Here is a 23,283-nt window from a genome sequence, read left to right on the forward strand (position 1 = left end):
AAGGAATAAAAGGAAGACAGATGGCTCCCTGGAGGGAGGGACATAGGCTGTAGGTGTCATGCTGGAGTATTCAAAGTAAACTACTAAAGGAATTTTGCCTATTGTAATCCTGGTCCCAGTTCGACCACGTTACAGGGAGGCAGCTACAGTAAAGTTCTGCTTCCCGCAACACTTGTGGGCAAACTGGGTCATCTGCCTAATTGCTACAGGCAATGTATTTATGAGATACTGAGGATGGAGGACTTTTTGCCCTTATTAAAAAAAAAAAAAAAAAAGAAAAGAAAAAAAGAAAAAAAAAAGAAAAAATTTTAAAAAGAAAAAAAAAGAAAAAACACACAAAAGGGTAAAACCAATAATGGAATTCCTCATCCTGCTCACTTTTTTTTTTCTCCTAATTCAAACCTGTATTTTCCTTTAAAAAAGTAAAAATACAAAAACAAAGATACATTAGAATATCCTATTGTCCAGTAAATGTCTTACAGGCAATATTTATGGAGGAAAAAATGCATCAAGCCCCAAGGCACCCCAAAGTTCATTCTATACCAAAGAATTCCATTTCTTCTACTGTTGGTTTAAATTACTCCTATCACTGCAATTTGAATATGCATTATTTGTCTTCAAACACCTAAACATAAATCTAGACTAATACTGAAAAAAAAAAAATCCTATTAAAAATGGTGTGCTGTTGATAAGCTAAAAACAGCATATCATGAGAAGGCAAACTAATCTTTCCGTTTACTCTGTACATAATCTGTTAGCTAAACTTCTATTTTAGGCAGGATGCTTGATGCTTAACACTTAAAAGTCAAAATACCCTTCATATCCCTTATAAAAGAGAAGAAACTTGTAAAACGCCTTTGGTGCATCAGCTTATCATTGTATGAATGTTTTAAAGAAAGTCACTAGTACTATAGGAAATGTAAGTGGGCTTGTTTGTGTTGTTTAATACTCCAAGTGTCATTTCATTCTTTAAAGGGGTTAGAACAGAGGAGGGGGAAAGAGGAGGAAGTCTTACTTAATTTGTTGCATATGTCCCAAAGTGTTATACAACTAAGTGTATTATACCAGAAAACTAAAGCAGTCTGCACTTCAGCAAACTCTGTGTAACACAAAATAGGAGAAAAATCTGGCCACAAGCAAGTCAAAAATCCAGTCAAACTTCCTCTCATATTATATATATACACACACTTTACAAGCTACACCGAGTGTCCTTTCATATTCCAAAAGAAACATGTTGTAGACACCAAGCATACTGTACTTTTACTTAAAGGCTTCATCAAACCATATGTGCAGACACTTGAGAAGATGAGAGTGTTAAGCTTCCTAGGGTCCTGGAGTCAAAGAAATTCTGCTGCCCCCCGCTGCTAAGTAAGTGCACTCCTTCCACAGGGGGCAACATCTGCCGATCCGTCATGGTTCCACTTGGCGAGGACCCCAAGAAACTTCCTTGGGAAGAAACGATTTTCTCAGGACTGGCAGCCAGTTTAGGGGATGTGGAAAAGTTATATCCATAGAGCGCACAGGGACTGTGCAGTCTAAATGTGTTGTAGGAGCCTTGGTGGGTTTGATTAGTGGTAAAGGCATTGCTGGATGGGGATGGCATGATGTACTGGAGTTGTGGAGACATCCCTGAAATCTGCATGGACAAGCCAGTCTGTGGGCAGCTGAATGCATCCCCGTCATTGCCACTCATAGACATATTCACAGTTGTGCTACTCGACACACCAACATAGGAGGGAGTCCTCGGGGGTGCAAACGTCTCACCGGTTTGGTTTGTGAGCCTGTTGTAGGTTTCAGCCAATGAAGTGCTGTATCTGTTCAGGGTCAAGCCTGAGCGGGCACAAGCTGTGTAGTCAGCTGGAGCAAGGCTACAGAGCTGGCTAGTGTTGGGACTGAGGTGGAAGGCTGGAGATGAGCAAGGGGAACCCGGCAAAAGGTGAGGGTGGGTAGATGGCACTCCACTGCCAGATCCCTGGAGTAAAGTAGAGGAACCTGCATTTCCTGGAAAAGAATATTACAGTGTAAGAAGCATGTTGAGAAAGGTTCCCTTCCTAGGTGATAGACCAAGACCTTTGTCTTTTATAATAACCCTTGACATGAAACATGATGCAAATTCATTCAAAAAATGGCATATATATACATGTGCAAGGGGGTGTGTGTGGCATAGGTATTTTTGAAGAAACAACCTGTCCAAGACAGAGAATGTAAGTTATGCTTTTGCAACCATCATTCAATACTTAGAGTTCCTGCCTGAAAGGTTAACTCATCTTTATTTGACGTGGGAAGCAAGCTGCATGGCAGCTAAGATGTAGACAGGCAAGTACCACATCACAGGAAGCCTTCTTCAAGTTATGAATTTTGTATTGTCTGTGCTGTTGCTCCACTCCAGAGTGCATTTCAAGCACTCTGTACCTGACTCACTGTCACAGCACCAGCTAAGGCACCAGCTCCTTAGCTCAAATGATAAAGGTTCCTGCAGGTCAACAGCTTCAGGAAAGTTCACCACTTCAGAAAAAAACTTGGGAACAACTTCGGGAGAAGAGTAGGCTGAGCACCATGCATGGCTGCTTCATTTCTTGAATGGGTAGGCGGAGGTTTAGGTTTGTAGCAAAATGTTCACAAACTTTTCATTTACTGATCTCAGAACTTCTTACATGACCAATACCAGTGTGGAGTGCTCCTGAAAATGCACTGCTTGCTACAGGTGAAGGCTTTTCTCAGGACTGAAAGTTTCCCAGATGTAAGAAACACTTCCTTTTCTTAGAGATTATATCTCCCTGAAAAGTGGGCATAGAAAAATTGATCTGGGCCTTTCACAGTCTCCCAGACAGAAGGCACTTAACATGGAAGACTCTCCTGTTTGGGAATCACATTAACTATCAAACAGCTTGATGCTGCAAAGGTATGCCTGCTGTCAATAAGTTAACGGTTTTTCGTGATGGGTGAGCTAGTGGAAAGAGAAATACATTATCAGTGAAGTCTGCCTGTTCCTTCTTGCTCTTTTGCCACAAAAGGCACAAAGCACCATGAGAAACTGCCACATTCAAGAAATCCTAGTATAAGGCATACTTATTTTTCTTCCAATCTATGCAAAGCCTCTGCTATCCAAAGGTGGGCACTTCCAGCACTAACAACCAGGACAAATTTCTAATGGGGTCTTTCAGCATGTCTCTAAACCACCCTACTGGCCAAGGTACAGGTGACTAAAGATTTTCCAAGGATCCCAGTTCCCATTCTGTGGTCATCAACAGTGACTTCCACAAGCTCCTTAACCTGCCACAGCTGAAAAGGAAGCATGAAATTCATGGCAGCAGTTCCTCTGTTCTCAAACAGTGCTGGTATATATAAACAGGGCAATGCAGCCGGCCTGTCTCCTGGACATTTTAACTTCATAACAAGTTACCTTTCAGTTTTACACAGTCTGACAAGGTATTTCAGGTCTGCTGCTGGCTTCTCATTATAGGCCTTTTTTAAGAGGATGTTCTCCCCATCCCCATCTTCCACTGAAAACTCTGCCAATCCTCATCCAACATATCTGTGACTTGGCACAAAAACTCCTCTTTAATTGCACACATCAGGCATGAATGCTCAAGATTTCTCATAGGAGTGGGCTAAAGAGAAGTTGACAAAAGTGACTTCTGTGTATTTCTGTATATTCTGTGGTTTCGCACTGAAGAAACTTAATGGTTTTAGAATACGTTATCAAGAAAGCAGGAAAAATGTCTGTGAATTTGGTAGCAGGAAATCAAGAGTAATACGTCTGATTGAACTGGAGTACTTTGGAAATAAAGGCACTCAGAAAAGAATACAGAGACTCCCCTCTCTGTCCAAATGGGCCATTTAAATATCCCTCCCTTCCCCACAGCACTATGTCTATGATGGAGAAAGTGGGAGCCAAGAGGTTATGGACTGGGGAGTGAGAAAAAACAAAACGGAGAGGAGCACCATTGATTTCAAGGTATAGGATGCAGATAAAGTTTGTTCACAGGGGCCCTGCAGAGGAATCTGGACAAAATGGAGAACGGGGCAATCACCAGCCACGTGAAGTTCAACAAGGGCAAGTGCCGGATTTTACACCTGGGACACAGCAACTCTGGCTGTACGTACAGACTGGGGGACGAGATGCTGGAGAGCAGCTCTGCAGAGAGGGATCTGGGGACTCTGGTCAATGGCAAGTTGAACACGAGCCAACAGTGTCCCTGGCAGCCAAGAGGGCAACCGTGTCCTGGGTGCATCCAGCCCAGCATGGCCAGCCGGGCAGGGAGGGGATTGTCCCGCTCTGCTCTGCACTGTGGCGGCCTCACCTGCAGCACCGGGTGCAGTTCTGGGAGCCACAGGATAAAAAAGATATTAAGCTATTGGAGAGCGTCCAGAAGAGGGCTACGAATTTGGTGAAGGGTTTGGAGAGGAAGCCGTATGAGGAGGGGCTGAAGTCACTCGTTCTGTTCAGCTTAGAGAAGAGGAGACTGAGGGGAAACCTCATCACAGTCTACAGCTGATCTCTTTGGCAACCAATGACAGAACCTGAGGGAATGGCAGAAAGATGTGCCAGGGGTGGTTTAGGTTGGACATTAGGAAAAAATTCTTCCCCCAAAGGGTGGTGGAGCACTGGAACAGGCTCCCCAGGGAGGTGTCACGGCCCCAAGCCTGACAGTGTTCAAGAAGAGACTGGACAACACCCTGAGACACATGGTGTGAACTGTGGGGTTGTCATATGCAGGGACAGGAGTTGGACTCAATGATCCTTGTGGGTCCCTTCCAACTCAGGACATTCTGTGATTCCACTGAACCATTTTTAGGTATTAAGAATCAAGGAGGCTTTCCAAGGAGGAAACCTGATTAAGCTTACTACTATTTATTCTTTACTTATAGGGCATTTCTTCTCCCATTCTCTTTTTTCTCTCTTAAACACACAAGTAACTCCTATATTGGTCTCTGGATGTGTACAACAGAAGTCATCTATAAACTAACTCTGTGTATCTAGCCAGAGCATAACACTAAGGAAGAGGTCATTCCATCCTGAAATAACTGTCATCTTCCAAATGTGATCTGATTTATCTTTACAATCTAACATTTTTATTGCCACCATGGTTATATTAGCATTAGTTTTCTAACTTTAAATGGATCTGATGAGAGGCAATGGCCTGCACTGTGGTTGGTCAGTTGCTTTTTCTCCAAAAGAGACATGCTCATCTAGATTTTTGTAAAGATTGATGGTCAAAGTTTTATCTTCATGTATTTTTGTTTTGAAAGAACTCAAAGAAGACTGATACCTTGTTTGGGTATCCCAGGTATATCTTCAAATGTAAGCGTCCTCAGTGAAGGTCTCCAGAAGGCATAAGACTCTACCAGAGCTTCTAGTCCCATTCTATTTAGAACAAAAACATCACAGTGTCATGAAAGCAAACTGTATTTTGTCACATTTCTCTGCATAGTTTACCTCAGAAATATATTAAAATTAGTAACATTTCATTTTGTTTTTAGAAAAGAGCCTTACATCCTAATCCATGAGATCGCTGTGATCTGAGGTCACTGACTGGGTTGGCAGCATGCAAAGAGTTTCCAGTTTTAACAATCTAGCTCTCTATGTCAGTTTTGGCATTTTTTTTGTTTGTTTTGATTTTGTTTTGTTTTGTTTTGTTTTTTTTGGGGGGGGGGGTGGGGCAGGGGAGACACAACTTGGCTAAAATATTAAATGTTTTCCTAGTATGACATTTCCTTAAAAGTAATGCTCCAGCTGACAGAGGGATGACCTCCTATTTCTGCCTAGAACAAGGTGATCCGCTGTCAACTTCTATTAAAACGGGATTCCTAGTCATTACCAATGAGTTGGAAAATTACATCTACAACATGAGCAATCCCTGAGTGTACACCTCTTTGGCTACTAAAATGTACAGAGCAATGTTGTGTCTTGGTTATTATGTGCTGAGCAAAATGAAGACTTCCAGTTTCTGAAGGCAATCACTTTCTCTCAACAGTGTCATGACAAAACAGAAATAACCAAGTAGACAACTGTGGCAGACAGTAATTAGAAGAATCTCTATTTCCTGCAGGTAAAGGCTCCTTTGTTTTCTGATGGAATTCTGTGAATAATGTACCTCAGATGTATCATTTTGCTGTTATTTTTGACTACTGGGCCCCAAAGGCCTGCTACATGTCAGCATCAGGCACGTACCAAATAGAAGCACTTGCCTTTGAGCAGCACCACTCTGTAAATTCCAATTATGCAAATAGCCTAATTTGAAGCTACCAACATGTTCTTCTGATACTGTTTCTTCCCTATTGCATTTCCAGCAGGATCACAATGTATTTCAGGAAACGGTTATAAAGTATTTATTAGCTGAACCTGGACTAAAAAGATAGCCTTCATTTTCCACAGTAATGGTGAATTTTCATTTCTAGTTAAAGCGGAGATAAAAGCCACCTCCTGGAGGAGTGTAGCCAAGGCGATAATTTATACAAGATGCCTTCGAACAATTTCCACATTTTATCACCACCCTAATTTACGCTATCAAATGGCCAAGTTTATTTAACAAAACAGTTATGTTTTTCCTCAAGTATTTAAAGAGAGAAATTCTGGTCCTTTCCTGAGTAAAAGTTTTTATAGGGTCAAACTTAAAGCCAAACTGAAGAATGAAACTATTCTCAGCACATAAATTCTGTTGCACTTTGCAAATGCACAGGGAATACTTTCAAGAGGTGAAGCTACTGATTTCTGTAAAATAGCCTGTGAGACTCAACAGGAATAATCTGAAATGGAATATTTCTAATTAAACAGAATTATTGCATGCAGCAGTACAGAGTAAGATAGCAGCAATATTTAAAACAATGTTGAAAAGTTGGGTATAATGGTACCACAGTGGGTTTTTTACCCTTTTGTCACAGATTAAAATGCCTCTTTGATAATAACACCAACTAGAACAATGAAGATAGCAGAATCATAACGTTTAATCTCAATATTTAGCAACAGAGTAAATTAATCATCAACTGAGTAGAGCAGTAATTTAAATCAAAAAATAAATTTTCCTTGACAATTAAAAATCTGAGCAGCATTCTCAAACATACTTTTTCAGTACCATAGAGTCTATCCAAGAAAATAGTAATACTGACTTGAGTAAACCAACACCAATTTGCAATGGACAAGATTTTTCAGAGTCACTCTGTAACAAGTGTGCTTGTTACAGTAAAAGCATTCAGACCTCATCTAAATCAAATTCTGAAACATTTATACAAAGGCTGGGTCCTTCCTACAGAGCCAGCCTCCTAATCCATTTCCATAAACTATAAATGTCTTTCAATTAAAATATCATGCCTTTTTTTTTTTTCTAATGCCAAAACCAAAGTTATTCCTTGCAGCCAAACAAAACAAAACAACAAACCCTCTCTGGATAGCCCCAGTCCCACAACCAGATTCGCATGGTTGCAGATGCAGTACTCGTACTGCACCTACGTCATCCTCGGGTAATAATAGGGCTGTCCCGCAAGTTAAATCCAGCACAAGATTGGTTTCTCAATGATTATTTTCTGTCTGTTTTCAAGGGCATCTTCTCTTGTTTCGTAGAACATTATGGAAAAAATTCTAACTTCACTTAAACTCAAAACTTTCAGAGAAGTCTGGGTTTCTCACTTCTTAAGAGGCTCCTTAGTACTTATTTTACAGCTCTGCAAAAAGCATGCACAGCAGAGATATTGCCTATGGACAGCTGTCAAATAGCGCATGTATGACAACGTTTCTCTTCCCCAAGTACACACAGCATGTTTTGCGTCTTCAGTCACCACATTTATCTGAAAGATACTGTTCAATTAATTTCAAACTAGAAGGCTGCAAAGGAGGACAAAACTCTATTTATGCCAGTGCCTGGGGCATCCCTTCCAGGCCCCAGGACAGAGCATGGCCAATTGTTTCTTGCTAGAAGATAAAAATCTCAGAGAGCAGCAAATGCAAACTGAAAGGATTTCTATAAATCTTTACAACTACCCCATCCCTTCTATAACAATATTCTAAAAACTACTCTCACCTGCTGTCCAGCCTCAGCATTTATGTAACTCAGGTGGAGGCAGAAAACAGGCTTTAATGCTATAGCCTCTGCTAAAAGAGAAGTTCAGTAGAGCAGCTGCCAAAAGATACTCTCTGAGTGTTCCTGCGAGCACAGCCTGCTCCCTTCTCTGCAAGGCTTGATCATAAATATAGAAGCTGTAGACACCAAATGCAATGTGGTCACTGGAACTGATGTATAATATGTACCACAATTAAATGGTGCTTTTTTTAGCTGAAATGGTTTAACATACAATTCATAACAGGCTTAAGTATTTTGCATTAAACAGTCTTTGGATAAAATACCTCATCAGTACTGGCAGCAGGGACTAGACCCAAGTCTCCACTTTGCACTACTCAGATTCCCCATTGCTATTTTGAAAGATTCATGGATCAAGACAGAACAAGCAATTAATCAGTCCAACCGCAACAGAGGAGTTGGAAAGCAGGCTCGTTTCAAGTCATCTATAGCCAACAGAAACAGCATTCACCTAGGAAGTGGATTTAAAGCTCCTTAGGCTAAAGAGACGTTTAAACACAGGTCTCCCACCTCCTAGTCAAGTGTACTAAGCATGAGGTTACCACAAGAGGCAACTTAATTTCTCCCCCTTTAAGAGAAAACGACACATTCATCCATACTGAATGCCACTTATACACAAGAGAACCTGGGCTTATAGTTTGACACTGGTATCTCCAATTTGTGTCTCCAGTCAGGAGAAAGAAGAGATTCCAGGAGCAGCTTGAAATCACAGACCCGAGTATGCATCAATTCCATCTGCAGCCTTCATGGTATGTCACTGTTTACACCAAAAGAAAACCTGAGTACCTGAGTCAAACCGTGTGCCAACCTGTTCTTGACCTAGATGATCAGAGGAGTAGGAGCAGGAACCCACCACAGAGGACATTACTGGGAAACCTAAGTAGTCCCTTAGGAAGTCTGAGTCCTCAAACTAATCTGTCTGTAAATACAGGTATTCCCCCCTACCGGCCTTCACAAACCGATTCTGTCAGCAGTAGCAAACCCACCTCCTCCCCCAACACCTACCTGTTACGTCCTGAATCTCTAAACCCTTTGGCAAATGGATTCCTATCGATCTTCAGGCGAGTTATCTGTGAAGATGATTAAAAAAAATATTACCTGCAAATTCAGCTAAGTAACACACAAAATTACTATCCTGACAGAATTAAGCTGACAGTGGAGTAGAAACATCTTCACATTTACATGGTTTAAGATGGTTGTCCTGAAACACAGCAAATTAAGGGTCAGCCTTTTGACCATTATTTTTGCAAATCCCCAGAGAAGCTAATAGGTATTTAACGCTACCAAATGGCAGGCTGGAATTTTTGTGAAAAATCTTCTGGCAAACGTCATTCTTCACTTAAGAGAGTACACTGCCTAACTGCAATAAAATTTAAATTAAATTTTATTCCTGTACTGCTCAAGAAAGAAATGTGGAAGTAGACATTATCTCTAGGCTATTATCCTCCATAAAAAAAACCAGCACGTTCCGCCCAAATACTTGTAATTAATTTAAATAAATAGGCACCAAATAATTATATTTTGGTATTTACATGGCTTTCCTGCTCTTTTATTTGTAAAGACAGCAAGATATATACAGTTTCCCAAAATACAGCTACGACGACTGACGTGGAATTAATAAAATGTGACAACACTAACTATGGTGTCACTATGTATGTTAATACTTAAAGAAGTGGTAATAACAGCCAAACATTGGAATCATGCAACCTGCAGCTTACTTTTGGCTTTTAATCTGTGTGGACCTAGATAAACTGCAGTTAATAATAAGCACTGAATGCGGTTAATAAAAACAACTGCAACATTGTTCAGACCTCAGCTTCTCTGTTAAGGTTCTGGGATTTTTGAAATCACTGGAGTAAGGACCAAAAGTGCTTTAAAAATTCTATCCAGATGGGCATCTACACTTAAAGGTACAAAAAAACCTAAAGGTACAAAAACACCTTTAAAAATTAGACTGCTCTTTGCCTTGTGCTTCAATGTTGTATTTATAATTAAGACACCATGAACTATGCCAATTAGACTGTGTCATCTCCATAAGAATGACTTTTTACATGCAGCATTTAGCCCACATGGCCTGAAGTCTCAGCTATAGCCTCCAGGCACTGCTGCAATACTACTAGTGAAAGCTACTTGCAATACAAAAAGGGTTTAGCCGATGTTTTTTTTTGAATGAGTGGTATAATAAAAGTATCCTCTTTTCTTCTACCTCTTACTTCCCTGGTCTAGTCTGGAAAGCGTGCGAAGTGCAAAGCAGAAAGCACAAGTTACCTGTTGATTTTGGTACGCTGTGACAGTCGTGAAAACTGTCTCTGGAAAGGAGAAGGCTTTCACCCCTTCTCCTGAAGGGATGGGCTTGATGGGGGACAGATCATCTCCACAGTCTTTCCGGATGACATGGACACGAGGCTGATATTTATGCATGGAGTGAAGGATAATCTATGCAGTCATGAAAGGAAAAAGATAACATTTATTAGAAAGGACACCCTGCTGTTTCAGGGCTAATAGCTTTTTGGAACAGATTATGGTATGTGTTTACCATGCCACTTACTGGAAATCAAATGTGTTCTTTAACCTCTGAAGGTTCTTATTACAGTAGTCTAATCCCTGTGCATTTATGTTATTACCAGCACTAAGCATTTAAAAATTACGACTCAGGAGCTCCAGATTCAGAGACTGACTCAATTGAGACTGGCTAAAAAAAAATAAATAAATACAAATAAATAGAAATGGAGCAAGGTCTTGGTCTCACTGGAATTAGGAAAGTTTTGTCACTTTTTTCCACTGGAGCCTGGATTTGATCTAACAAGATTAACAGCAGCAGCATTTGCCTTTTGTTTTTGGAACCTTCAGAACACACTTGGAGCAATTTTTTTCCTGATATCCCAAAGGCTGGAAACATCGCTTGTTCTGAACACAAGCTCATGCTCTGAAGGAGCAGGAACTTAGAGTAAAATAATACTAAAATCCAGAATGCTGAAGTGTTAATAACCCCAAAATTATAATACATATAAATAAAATCAATAAACAAACTCCTCTCAGCATGCAGTAGCTCAACTAAGAATAAGGGATAAACAAATATATGAATTTATAGTGCATAAAATTAAATACAAAAATACCTCCTGGTATTGCTCTCAAATTTTAGAGGAGATTTAAAATACAGGATTTTTCCTCTATTTTACTCCGCTTCAGCTAACCACTACTAAAATAAAAGATTTCAATAAAAAAAATAATTGGAAGCTCAACTATTATTGTTGGAAGGCCTGAGAAATTAGTAACTCGATAAATAAATAGTCCTACGGCTATTGGCCTGTGGAACCCCTAATCAACGTTCAGGGAGAGCTTTTTAATTTCCTGCTCCTTGAGTAGCCTCAGAATATGCATGTGCACTCAACAGAGCCCCTGTGCCAGACATCGTGGAAGTTCATTCATTCAAATGACATAGAGGACATTACATTCATTTGGATAGAGTTTGGCTAGTTTAATACACTTGGTTCTGGCCAGATGACACAACCCCCTTTTGGATAAGCCAAGTTTCTGGATAATAAGGAGTTTTATTAGCCTGTAAATAAGGTTTTGACAATGATATCATAGGTTCCAATTAATTTGCTCATAGAGTGTCCTACGGATGTTCTCATATGAAGCCTTTCCCCAGTTTCCGAAATCTTGCACAGAGCAAGATTTTTATAATGCAAATGTGTATTCTCATTTACAACACTTATTTCAGTTCTCTGCTGGCGAAGGTCTACAAAATGAAAATGCAAAGAAGACAGCACATTCCTGACCCTGTTTTCCTGTGAACACCCAGTGATACCAGGGGAGATAATGGTGCAACAGAAAAAAACATAACCAAGGAGAGGTCTGTTCCACTGTTCAAACCCGTCGCTACTCTGTGCTTTGCCATTTCCCTGGGTGTCACTGAACGTGCCGCATTCTGCTCCCACCCCGATTACTTCACCCCGTCAGCTCTGCAGTGCAAACTACCACTTGCCTACACGTCAGACTTGACCGTACATAATTATAACCCAGACAGCCATTAACAGCTCTGCTCATGTACCAGAACAAGTGAAGTCACAGCAGCATGGAGGCGACCACCTCCCTTATCTGGGTGGCTATTGCTGATCCTGGTCATCTCTTAAGAGCAACCTGACTCAGCTCTGTGCTATACTGAAATTTTCTGCACTGACATGCTGTTAGATGATTAGTGAATCCATAGCAGGAAATTTTTTCTTGATTTTGTATTGTGCCTTGCACAATGGGATCTTTGTTAACAATCAGGACTCTGAATTCTAAATAAATAATGCATAACTGCAGAACCCTAGTAAAGAGCAACACTATGAAGGCAGGACATAAAAAGATAGGCAGATGCAATATCCACTCCAGAATGGTTTAGCTCTATTATTCTAAGCATCACCTAAAGCTACTGTGAAGAAAAAGCTAAGGAAATGGAGATTCCAGCTTTGCATTTTCCATTGCTTGCACAGTTAACAGCACAAAGGGATCTAATGGCTTATCTGCAGAAGCAGCAACTTTCCTTTTGTACCCTTAAAAGCCAACAGTAAAAACCCCCAGCCAGAACAAACCCCACCAAATGCCAAACACAGATTGGCATTACTTTCAACTCACAGCTGAAGACCCTGCCTCTCTCTGCAAATCCCTCACAAGGCATCACCAATACACTACATGGGGGAATAAACCTCTCCCATCAAATGTAAAATTACACTTTGACTACTGCAGCTGTCAAGACATCATTATCAGATGGAAGACATGGCAGCAGGGAGCCCGCAGGCAGCAGGGCAAGGCAACAGCCTGGCAGGGCAAAGGCAACCAGGGCACCTGCAGACTCACAAAGCTCTGATCACTTTCAGGATTACCTTTGCAATAAGTTTTTTGAGAGATGCTGCTGTGATGAGGCCTCAGCGCTGACCCTGAGCTTGGGTACCACTGTGGCACCAGCATCATAGCCAGCACAAGCAGGAGCCCAATTCTCTTTTGTGGGGGAGATGCCAATCCTCTGGCAGCTTGACAGGGCACAGATTAACCAGCCACCTCCCCACCAGTGGCATGGTCCTCGCCTTGATGCTGTTTTCACCAAAAATCCTCCTTCATCCTCTCTGCAAAGCTCAGGCTTTCAGCAGTCAGGGAAATGTGTGGGGCAGAGGAGCATGGATTCCCTCTTCACTAAGACAAAAACTGCAAGTGTAAATGCTGATGTTTCCCAGCTTTTCATTGTGACAAGAACATATAACTATCCATTGACTGTAAGCAGAGCTCGCTACTTGGAGCCAAGTCTGGGCACAGTAACAGCCTGCTTCCAGCCTCACCCCACTTTCAAATGGGGGGGTGGGAAAAAGCAACCACCAAGGACCAATTAACACGCTAACAGCCTCATTTTCACTAAAAGTTAAAAGATGTTCATCCACATCAAAAAATACTCAGTTGAAAAGCATGGAAAACAGCATAAAAAATATTGACTTTTCCCCTCTACTGAAATTCAGATTAAAAACTGCACACAAAAAAAAAAACCAGCCAGCTCTAACTGGCCAGAGGGAGAGACTGCTTCCAGCACTTACTCCACAGCTGGGAGAGGGATGAGACTCATTAACAAAAAGCGGCCAGACTACGCACTTCTCAGTGTCAACTGCAAAATCCAGGTTTACTTTTCCCTACCATCACAACTCAGATGAAAGACACAAATGCCATAAATGTGTCTTTAATGATGCCACTGGGCCTTAATGCCTCTGTAAGCACACAACCTTTCCGAAGTAGGGAATTCACCTTGGGACTTCTTTTTTGATTTCAAAAATACACAAGGAAAACATATTGTTACAAATTTTGCTTGATCTCTTCAGCTTGTAAGCAGAACCCGTGTATCGGAGAGTGTCCTACGTGCTCCGCAGAACTGCACTAAAAAATCATGTCGTCACAAACTCCCACTCAAAATACTGATGAAAACAGAAGCAGGCAGCAAGGAGCCTGGAAAGCATTCAAGCAGCGGAGCAAGTCGTCTTAGAGAGAGCTGATCTCCTTTCACAAGAAGCTAATCCCAGGCCAACGCAATGCAAGGGGAGCCATGAGCTACGACCACAATATAAATACTGCGCGGGAATACTACCTTAGCCTCTGTTTGCAAATTCCCATGGACGTGGGTCACTTCTCTCACTGATTCTGAGAGCTAATACCCTGGAACAGGTAAAAGGGCTTTGGGTTGATCTCATGCGAGCTCCCTACCTCGATGCTTGCAAAATCAAAACCTAGCCTAGATTTGAACACAAAAACTCTGCAAAAGCTGACACCTCTGAGGAGCAGGGGAAGAATAAAGGAACAATATTGACAAGGATTAAAGCCCCAGAAGCAGACAGCATGGAAAGCACACCCAAAGAACAACAGCCAAAGCCTGACACTGCTTGAACTACTGGAGGAACGATGGCAAAGGGTAGAGACTCCACCGAGGTTTCTCTGAGCCATTCTGCCTAAGCAGGAGGGGGGAAAAAAACCCCAACTTTCTAATAATCTAACATATACCACATCTCCCATACAGGGGTGGGAGAGTCAGAACACTTGGTGTAAAAACAAATATTTGAGGGACAATACAGCCTTGACCCCTAGCTCTTCCAATCCCCCATCCCTCCCCTGGTACCCTCTTGAGCAAAATGGTTCCTTCCTGCTTATGAGAAACAATTGTTTTTTATATTCATCACAAAATATGATTATTCGTTTTCCATTATTGCTGGAGGCATTCAGAGTCTACATAGCTTTTTCAATACAGCATTCCACACTACCATAGTTTTAAAAGAAAAAAATTACCCATTGGAAGAGCCACTTTTCTGCTTTCTGCTTTTGCCTTTTCTGGTAATTATGAATGACATGTTTGCAATTTCCCAGATTTGAGAAATATGAAATTATTTTACAGTCATCCTTCTTTTGTCCTTTTATTTTAATACTTAAATTTCCATTTTGGGGAGGAGGGGCACTGCCATAGCTCCGAATCAGTTCAATGTGTCTCGAATCACAAAAGCTGAAGCTTTGCTTCACTAGTTTCCTAATCGAAACACTTAAATAAAGACCAGAAAATTTATATCCCCCTACATTGCGAGTAATGGTGTGCTGTGTACACTACACAGATTTCAGTTCAGAATAAAAACAAAGCTAAAGTCTGGGATGGAAAAATACAGCAACACAATTCTCTGCATAGCTGAGATTTTATCACAGAGCAGTTTGTGACTGTAAGTGCACGGCTGGACCACGGTACCCATGTATTGCGCATCTGAAATGGCTGAGTACAAAAACCAGCCAGTTTGCCCTCCCTTAGAGAAGCAACATTTTACCCATTCCCATGCACTTCACTTTTTAAAGCCCTCACCATAGACCCAGCACACAGAGAAAGCAACTCCCACTTGAGAAAATCCGCAAATATACAAACACTGGGGAAACTAAGGGAATTACCTGTGCTAACCATAAGTCAAAAGTGCACTACCAGATGAGACTACATCACTGCAATTCTGAAAATCAGCAATGTAAAATGTCTTTCTTATGATCCTAAACAAAAGCACTGCTAACTCAAGAGATGTCAATACCCCCACATACTTTTTAAAGAAGAGCGTGATAAAATTATGAGCAGTATTATACAAAAGGGAGGCTTTTAATTCTTATTATCGTATTCACTAGCTCAGTCCAGTCAGTCTCCTGTATTTTTGCCTCCGTAACATAAAAGCTGTAGGTCCTGCACAATTTGACCAGACTCTCATGTTATTCTCCTTTGCAAACACAAATGGGGAAAAAAATCTCGTACTTAAACTTGGACTCTGTATGTGACAATAAGCCAGGCATTTTGTCAAGAGTTACAACTATACTAAAAGATGCATGTAGTATCTTTGTACTCTGTGCCAGGTACATTTTCTTTCTCTCCCTTCCGTGAAGGCGAAAGTATCTTGCTCTAATAAATCGGGCTATTCTAAGGATAATGGAATCCACACCCTGTGTCAAAACTTGCCTCCAACATCTTAAAACTCTACTACTTGGAACTTGAGGGTCCTTCTGAAAGGAATCCAACTTTTGCCATATATTATAGGAATTTTCAAAATTAAAGACTTCACCCTGACTAAAAACAATTCTTATTTTTTAATTATTTCCTAAGGTGTCATGTAAAACTATTTTAGGGACTGCTGGAAAGATACTGGCTTACATCTGTCATGTTTCAACAGTTTTGAATAGAAAAGGAAATATTAACATAACACATTTTGTCACATTAGATAATGTCATAACTAAACAATTTAGAACTTGCAAACAGAACACTCACACTGCATACGTCTTCGCCAGTTTTTTCAGAAGTAATGAGCCTCAGCTGTGAAAGGGTCTTACTTCATAAGGTATGTAATAAATCATTATCGGAGCGAACCCAGCTCCCATGTTGTTCGGTTTTGACTGCAATTATTAACACCTCATGGGATTTCACACAAATGTTTAGGTTAAGAAAATAGTTAAGAGTATTTTTATTCACATGAAGTTATTACACACTATTAATGTTTCTCCTAGCCGCTTGTGAATTTAAGCGTCCTTTTTGATCGGAGCAGAATTTGCGAGTAACAGACTTGGTGGGAAAACATGAGAGCAATTCTGCCTCTTCGTATTAGGCAATTTGGCCTTGTAAAGCCTTGCTTTGCAGAAGGAGTTCTGTCTTTGAGGGGGGAGTAAAACAGCAGGCTCTAATAAGCAGTTAATTATTGGAGCAGAAAGCAAGCAGATTTTAGATCTGGACGGTAAAGTTCCAAAACAGCTTTGAAAAGTCAAGCCTATTTCTGGCACCCTGAAGCTGTACGTCAGAGCCTGTCAGGGCTGAGCAATGCGCCTACATGTAACACTGCAGAAGAGCAAGTACTCACATGCCCTTGGTCGTCCAGCTCATTATTGGTAAGCTTCAGTTTGTCAAAGCTGATCACTTGTCTCATCCACGTCTCCCCGGAGGCGGGTGAATCGGGGTGAATATAAACACGAGGTGGTACCGGGGAGTCAGCATTACCGGCTACCATCCACTTGGAGCTATGATAAACATACCTATAAAAAGAAAACAAAATACCTATAACCGCAAAACCCGAATTAATTTATCAGACCCATTCAGTATTAATAATTTCCAGCAGGAACCCACCAATTAACAAACATGAAAGGACAATTTTAAAACTCTGGTTTTTTGTTTCAAAACATAGCTCTGGTATCTGCAAAAGTAAGGCTAAAAACCACACTCTGATCTGACTTTAGTCTTCTTAAAATCAGTAACAGTCTTAACACCACACTCCACGCTGAGATTTAAGCTGGTGTCAGTTCATCAATTGTTACAGCTCTGCTCTGAATAGGCATCAGCAAACAGGGGAGAATCTGGACCTTCATTTATCAAATCAAGTAGTAATTCCATATTTGGAAGATTCAACATGTTGAGTCTAATATAAGAGTCTATAAATAAAGCTATTGAAGGGAAAGACCATTATGATTGGGAAAATAATGAAACTATGTCAAATTATGCTCCTGCTATTTCTGCAAGACCTATTAATTGTCTTGAATAGCACTGCAGAAAGGCATAAAAATGAAAAAAAAAACACACAGCCCATATTTCATTTGATAGGCCAATGATGACAAAGTCATTTTCTAATAAAAATAGTGCCTGCTTTGGTAGAAACATTATTTTGAAGGCAGATACTTTACAGGGCAATTTAAAAAGCACTAATTGAAAATGTCAAGGTATTTTTTTTCAAGAACAGTAAAATTCCAGTAATTCCACTATATTTTTCATAAAAACAAGAAAGACTTTATCAAATCATATGTTTGCACAATTTAGTTCCTTATTAGAAAAAGACAAACAACATAATCGGAAATGAAAACAAAATGATCCAATACATGCATTGCTCTGCTCGATTCATATCAAGCTGTAAAACTAAGATCTAGAATGGTGATGAAATTCTCTCCTGGAGACAAATTCTCAGCCCTAGATCACACAGTCAACTGTTGTAATATTTTAAATTTATTTTATATTTTTTGTTTTCTACTTAAATACATGCTTTCCCTACAAAAGTAAATAAGGTCATAAGTACACAAAATATTTAGAGCAACAGCTTCAGCTTCCAAATATTTACAAGGTCAAATTTTGCAAGAAATCTAGACCTAGATGTAATTTTCTTCATTTTCACTTAGTTTTGCTACTTGCTATGACAGCTAAAAACTAGACTCCATGCAACTGCTGCAGTACCTTCCAGATCTAAAGATCTGCAAGACAATTTGAAAAGCCACATGAACGGCCAAAGTTAAAATAACAGCAATAAAAAAAATAAAATCATAGATCGCACAGCAAAGAATGAAAGTGAAATCAAGTAAAACATGTAAAACACTAATATTTAGCAGGAAGGTTAATGGTGTGGTACTAATATGTGATTACAGGAATCTAAGTTTGCCAAATGAGAAAATACTGTCCTTCCGACAACTTCTGTTAAGTTACTTCTGTTTTCTAGGCACCATGTATCACACTGGGCAGACAGTGCAGCTCAGTATGACTGTATTTTAAATGAAAGGAGGTTTAAACAACTCGTATTTAATATACCTGGTTTTAATTTTTAATACTAACATTTTAATTCATTTGGCAATAATTTTCCTCACTTTTTCTATGAATTAAGGAATTGCTCAGACCTTACAGGAATGATGTGTTTAGATTGCTAAGTAAACGCACACGTGCAACACAAAGGAAGAAAAGGACTTTCATTTGAGCTGCACTGCACTGGTCCAAAATTAAAAAGTGTTTTTTCCTCTATGCTACAGTCAGAAAATCCTCCCCTAGCTGTATGTACTGGGCATCCTCAGCACTGGTATCTGCACCTTGTTGAAAAACACATAATCTAAAATGGTCCTAAGCAATCCCATATACCACACGAGAAAAGGGTAAAATTGCAGTCAATGAAGCAAGGACACACAAAAAACATAGGGCAGTGTTTGCTTAGGAAACGAGGCAGCATTCCTGTAGAACCAAACTTGTAGTCTCAGTCTGAAATATTCCTCGTTCTACAATTAAATCTGCAGTGGTTTTCCCTACATTATACTAAGTATGGGGTTGAAACAATCCAACCAGTAATTGGTAAGGGCCTGATCCTGCCTCCACTGAACTACTTGCCCAGGGTTCTCCTGACCACTATGGGACAGGAGATGGCATCCATAAAGCAAGACCTACAAAATGTCCACAACTCACAATCATAACTGTTGCGGGGCCAACTCTGTGAACATTTCTACAGGACTAGTGGTTTCAGCAGAGTCCAACTAGCTCCCTCGAAACACGACTGCCCTCACCACAGTGAGAGTTTCAGCACATAATCCCTACTCCTAAATGTCCAAAGAACAACCACATTTGTTCCTCACATTAGTCTTCAGACAATAATGCCACCAATTCTGTAAAAAACAGTAATTAAAAACATTACACTTTGTAAATCTACGTAAGCAAGTATCTGAGTGAACTGATTTAAACTAAATTATATAACCAATTTGAAGCATGACTGAGAAAGCTTATATGTCATTAAATCAGACATCAATGCTAGTAATGTTATTAATTAATGTTACTGCCATTTAGCACTAGAAAAATGTGCATTTACATATTTATTTGTTAATTCTCACTGACACGATGAGGAATAAAATATTACAATATTTCCTGATCACACTAGAACTGCACTCTCTGAAAGTCAAAACCTGAATGTCTGCCCACAGTACATATACAACATAAGGCAAATGTATAAAGATCTTCAACAGAAATTTTAGTTAGTTTTGCCTACTTGCCACAATCTTTTTTTTTTTTTAATGCACTGGGATGAAAATAGGAATCTGAAGGAGAGTTAAACACAACTTTCTGCTAATTGATACAGTGTTAATGTTTCCTCCCAGTCGCCAAGCTCCCTATGGCTCGCACCGTATGTTTTTTGCCTTAAAATCACCATACCTGTATCTTTTGTTATCCACTGGCACAATATCCATAGCAATATAATACTGCTGATGTGGGTCTAAACCTGAGATCTTCACTCTCATTGCGGGAAACATCCGCCTGAACATGGAAAGAGAGAGGTCATTTTTAATATGAAACAGACTCGGGAATGGTTGTTTAGGAAAAGTAACCAGTTCGTGGGATTTTTCTCGTTCTTCCTTTTAACCTACAGAGTCCTTTTGGACGATTATAGTTACACAGCCATGAAATGGCCCATTCGATATGTCAAAACAGATTTCTAAAGTGCATTTACTCGAACAATGCTTCGTATGTTTTGGGATACGCTTTGGGAGTACAGCTATTACCACATCATTTCAACTTTATTGTTAGACAGTAAATCATCTGGTTTTGAGACTTTACTTTAGCAGTACACGCATTTTAAAGCCGTTTGAGATATTAGCTAGAAATATTATTCTGGAGATGTGCAAATACCACCTCCACCCAGGAAGACCAGTACTCATAGAATCGCAAATTGCCACTGCAGTTCCAACTTACAACAGCAAATGGTGTATCGGTTCTGTAGCAGCAAATTAGAAAGCTAAGTCCACGGTGATACAATTATCACACCGCAAGGATGCAGTTATAAAAGCCAACGTGCCGTGCTGTAACTCAACAATATGGTCTTTATTGAGACGGGACTTCCTGTCTGCAGCTTACTAAAGGTGAAGTGCAAGAGCTACTCTGTCTTTGAAAGGTATAGTAAAACTTCTTTATTGAAAGCAGAAACGAATCTACGAGGTAATTTAAAAAAAAAAAAAAAAAAAGTTCACGGTTTAGATCGTCCTGTGAAGAAAACGGGGTAATTAACTGATGCAGTGGTTTTAACACAAAAATGCATTTCGTAGCTCACGTTGGCATGCCTTTTATCAAGAAAGTTCATTCTTGAAGCCAAAAAAAAAGCCCTAGTGACGATCTGACTGCAAGCTAATGAAAGGTACTTTTCGTGTTCTATAAACCTGAAAGCCATTCCAGTTTATTCAGTATCTGCTGCTGTTGCAAAATATATATATATATATAAATCAATTAAAGTCGTTATTGGAAAGAAAAATCCTATCTCTGTTATTTTTGAATAAGCAGGAGGGTAAACCTGACTGCGGTTAACTAGTTCTCGCTGTTTTTTCAGTGCACCTGTAAGATAAAACAGAAATTCCCCGACTGGACGCTCGTAAGACAAATGTTGCTTTGTGCTGTTTAAGAGTGCTTTTCAATCATTAATAAAGCCTCTCTGAAAATGTAGAAGGTTGCATATGGATTCAATAAAGTATGTTTTTGTAATTTCTAATAAGTTCAGATACTTTTATACTACGCAGGTTTTTACCATGTGTATCCACTGGAAAGGGGAAAAGTTTCCCCTCAGAAGGACACAGCGCTCCCAGATCTCGCCCTAATGAACAGGAAACCCGAAACGCCACATGTGCCCGTGCCCATCTAAAATTATCGCCATCTACCTGCCTCATAAATCTGGGGGATTTCCCCCGGTTTTTTACCCGCTTTGATCTGCCCGCCGCCCCTCGACCCGCCGAGCCCGGGCCACAGCCCCGGAGCGGCCCCGCGGGCGCCCGTTACCTTCCCGCCTTGGTGATGATCATCTCGGTGCCGATTTCGTGGAAGCGCTTCCAGAGCTCGGCGCCCTGCAGGTCCACACGCGGCGCCTGCGGCGTGGGCAGCGGAGAGCCGGGCCTCGAACCCTTGGGGGAGCCGCCGGGGGAGGCGGGCGGGGAGGCCGCCAGGAAGCTCTCCTCGCAGCCGCCTGCGGAGAGAGCGGAGGAAGCCAGGGGGGCCGGGGGAGCGCGGACCTCCCGACCGAGGGGTGCCCCTTCAGCTCCAGCCGGGTCCCGAAGCCGGGCCCGGGCTTGGGCCGCGGCCTTGCGACGGGGCGACCCGCGTCCCCATCGGTCGCGCTGGAGCGTCCGGGCGGCGAGAGGGGCGCCGAGGAGTCGGGCTCGGCTCCCCGACGCGGAGCCCGCAGACGAGCCGCCCCCAGCGCCGGGCCGGGCGGCAGCGGGTCCGCGCTGCGTGGCCAGCGGCACATTTCGTTTGGACACGTTTAGCGTGACCGCCGCCGGCCGCAGCCTTCTGGCCACGCAGCGTGAAAATGCACTCGCGACCATATGCAATAAATGTACAGACACAGATATATATGTATATGCTGTGTGTGTATATATATGTACGAATAGTTGCATATACACTTCCAGCATATACATATATATTGTATAAGTGCTTCTCCCCCTTCTCGGAAACGAACACCCAGCTGTTGCCCCACCGACAGCGCCGCCGGCCGGGGCCCGGTCCGCCGTCCCGGAGAGAGCCGCGGGTTTCAGCCCGCAGCGCCGGCGGCGGGGGCTGCCCGTGCAGTGTGAGAAGATAGAAGGAATAACGGAGAAACAGAATGCCGGCTGCGGCGGGGGAAAGGGGGAGCCGGAGCCGCGCCGGAGCAGCGGGCCTCCCGCCCGGCCGTCACGGCGCGGGCAGCGACGCGGCGGGTCGCGGGGCGGCACTCACCGGCGGGGGCGCGGGCGGCGCAGCCCAGCTCCATGTCGCCGCAGGTCCTGCCGGCGGCGGCGGCAGCGGGGGAGCTCTTGGCGCAACAGCCGTTGCCCCCTTCGTCCTCCGCCGCCTCCTCCTCGCCGCCCAGCTTCCGCCGCTTGGGCTGCCGCGGCGGCGGCGGCTGCTGCTGCTGCTGCTGTTGCTGCTTCTCGGCCCCGATGAGCGCCTCCACGGAGAAGGCGTGAGCCTTGAGGCTCATGGTGGTGCCGGGCGAGGACCTCCGCTTGTCGGCCATGCCCGCCCCCCTACAGCCCGCGCATCCAGGCGCGCCGCGGCCGCCGGCACCGGCACCCACGCCCGGCCCGCCGCGCTGGCCGCCCTCCCGTCCTCCCGACCGCGCAGGCAAGGGGCTGGGGCTTTTCCTCGCCTTTCTTTTTAAATCCGAGTTATCAGCCAAGTTTTTTTTTTTGGGGGGGGGGTTGTTGTTTGGTTATTTTTTTTAGGAGGAAAAAAAAAATCTATTTCTTTCTGCAGATGCGCTCCTTCTCTCCCCCTCCTCCTCCTCCTCCTCCTCCACGTTCTGCCCTGTCTGATGGGCCAGGCAGGACTGACATGGGTAACAAACGCTCTGCGGACACAAATTAGGGCTTGTAATTGAAATTTGTTGCCTTGATCTGTCAGCACTTCCAGGCAGGAGACCGGTGGGAAGAACTCGCTCAT

At 42.1% G+C, this 23,283-nt stretch overlaps 1 protein-coding gene across 1 annotated transcript; it reads right to left on the reverse strand.

The window, feature by feature from the left end:
- Window positions 1-240: 240 nt before the first annotated feature.
- Window positions 241-23,008, reverse strand: TBX18 (T-box transcription factor 18). The gene is made up of 8 exons (XM_065631026.1): window positions 22,579-23,008; window positions 21,643-21,826; window positions 20,035-20,136; window positions 16,955-17,126; window positions 10,344-10,511; window positions 9,081-9,145; window positions 5,274-5,368; window positions 241-2,001 (listed from the first exon to the last, which is right to left on the reverse strand). Exons 1-8 carry the CDS (start codon window positions 22,856-22,858, stop codon window positions 1,277-1,279), a joined length of 1,791 nt encoding a protein of 596 aa, XP_065487098.1. The 5' UTR covers window positions 22,859-23,008; the 3' UTR covers window positions 241-1,276.
- Window positions 23,009-23,283: the final 275 nt, after the last annotated feature.

The sequence above is a fragment of the Caloenas nicobarica genome, chromosome 3, assembly GCF_036013445.1.
Source record: "Caloenas nicobarica isolate bCalNic1 chromosome 3, bCalNic1.hap1, whole genome shotgun sequence".
NCBI lineage: Eukaryota > Metazoa > Chordata > Aves > Columbiformes > Columbidae > Caloenas > Caloenas nicobarica.

Excerpts from the sequence above, each read along its gene's own strand:
- TBX18 (XM_065631026.1), bottom strand. The coding sequence starts at position 22,858 with ATGGCCGACAAGCGGAGGTCCTCGCCCGGCACCACCATGAGCCTCAAG. Across the intron at positions 17,127-20,034 it reads GTGGATAACAAAAGATACAG|GTATGTTTATCATAGCTCCA; the intron begins GTATGGTGATTT and ends TTCTTTTTATAG. Across the intron at positions 10,512-16,954 it reads AGCTGGACGACCAAGGGCAT|ATTATCCTTCACTCCATGCA; the intron begins GTGAGTACTTGC and ends ATGACTGCATAG.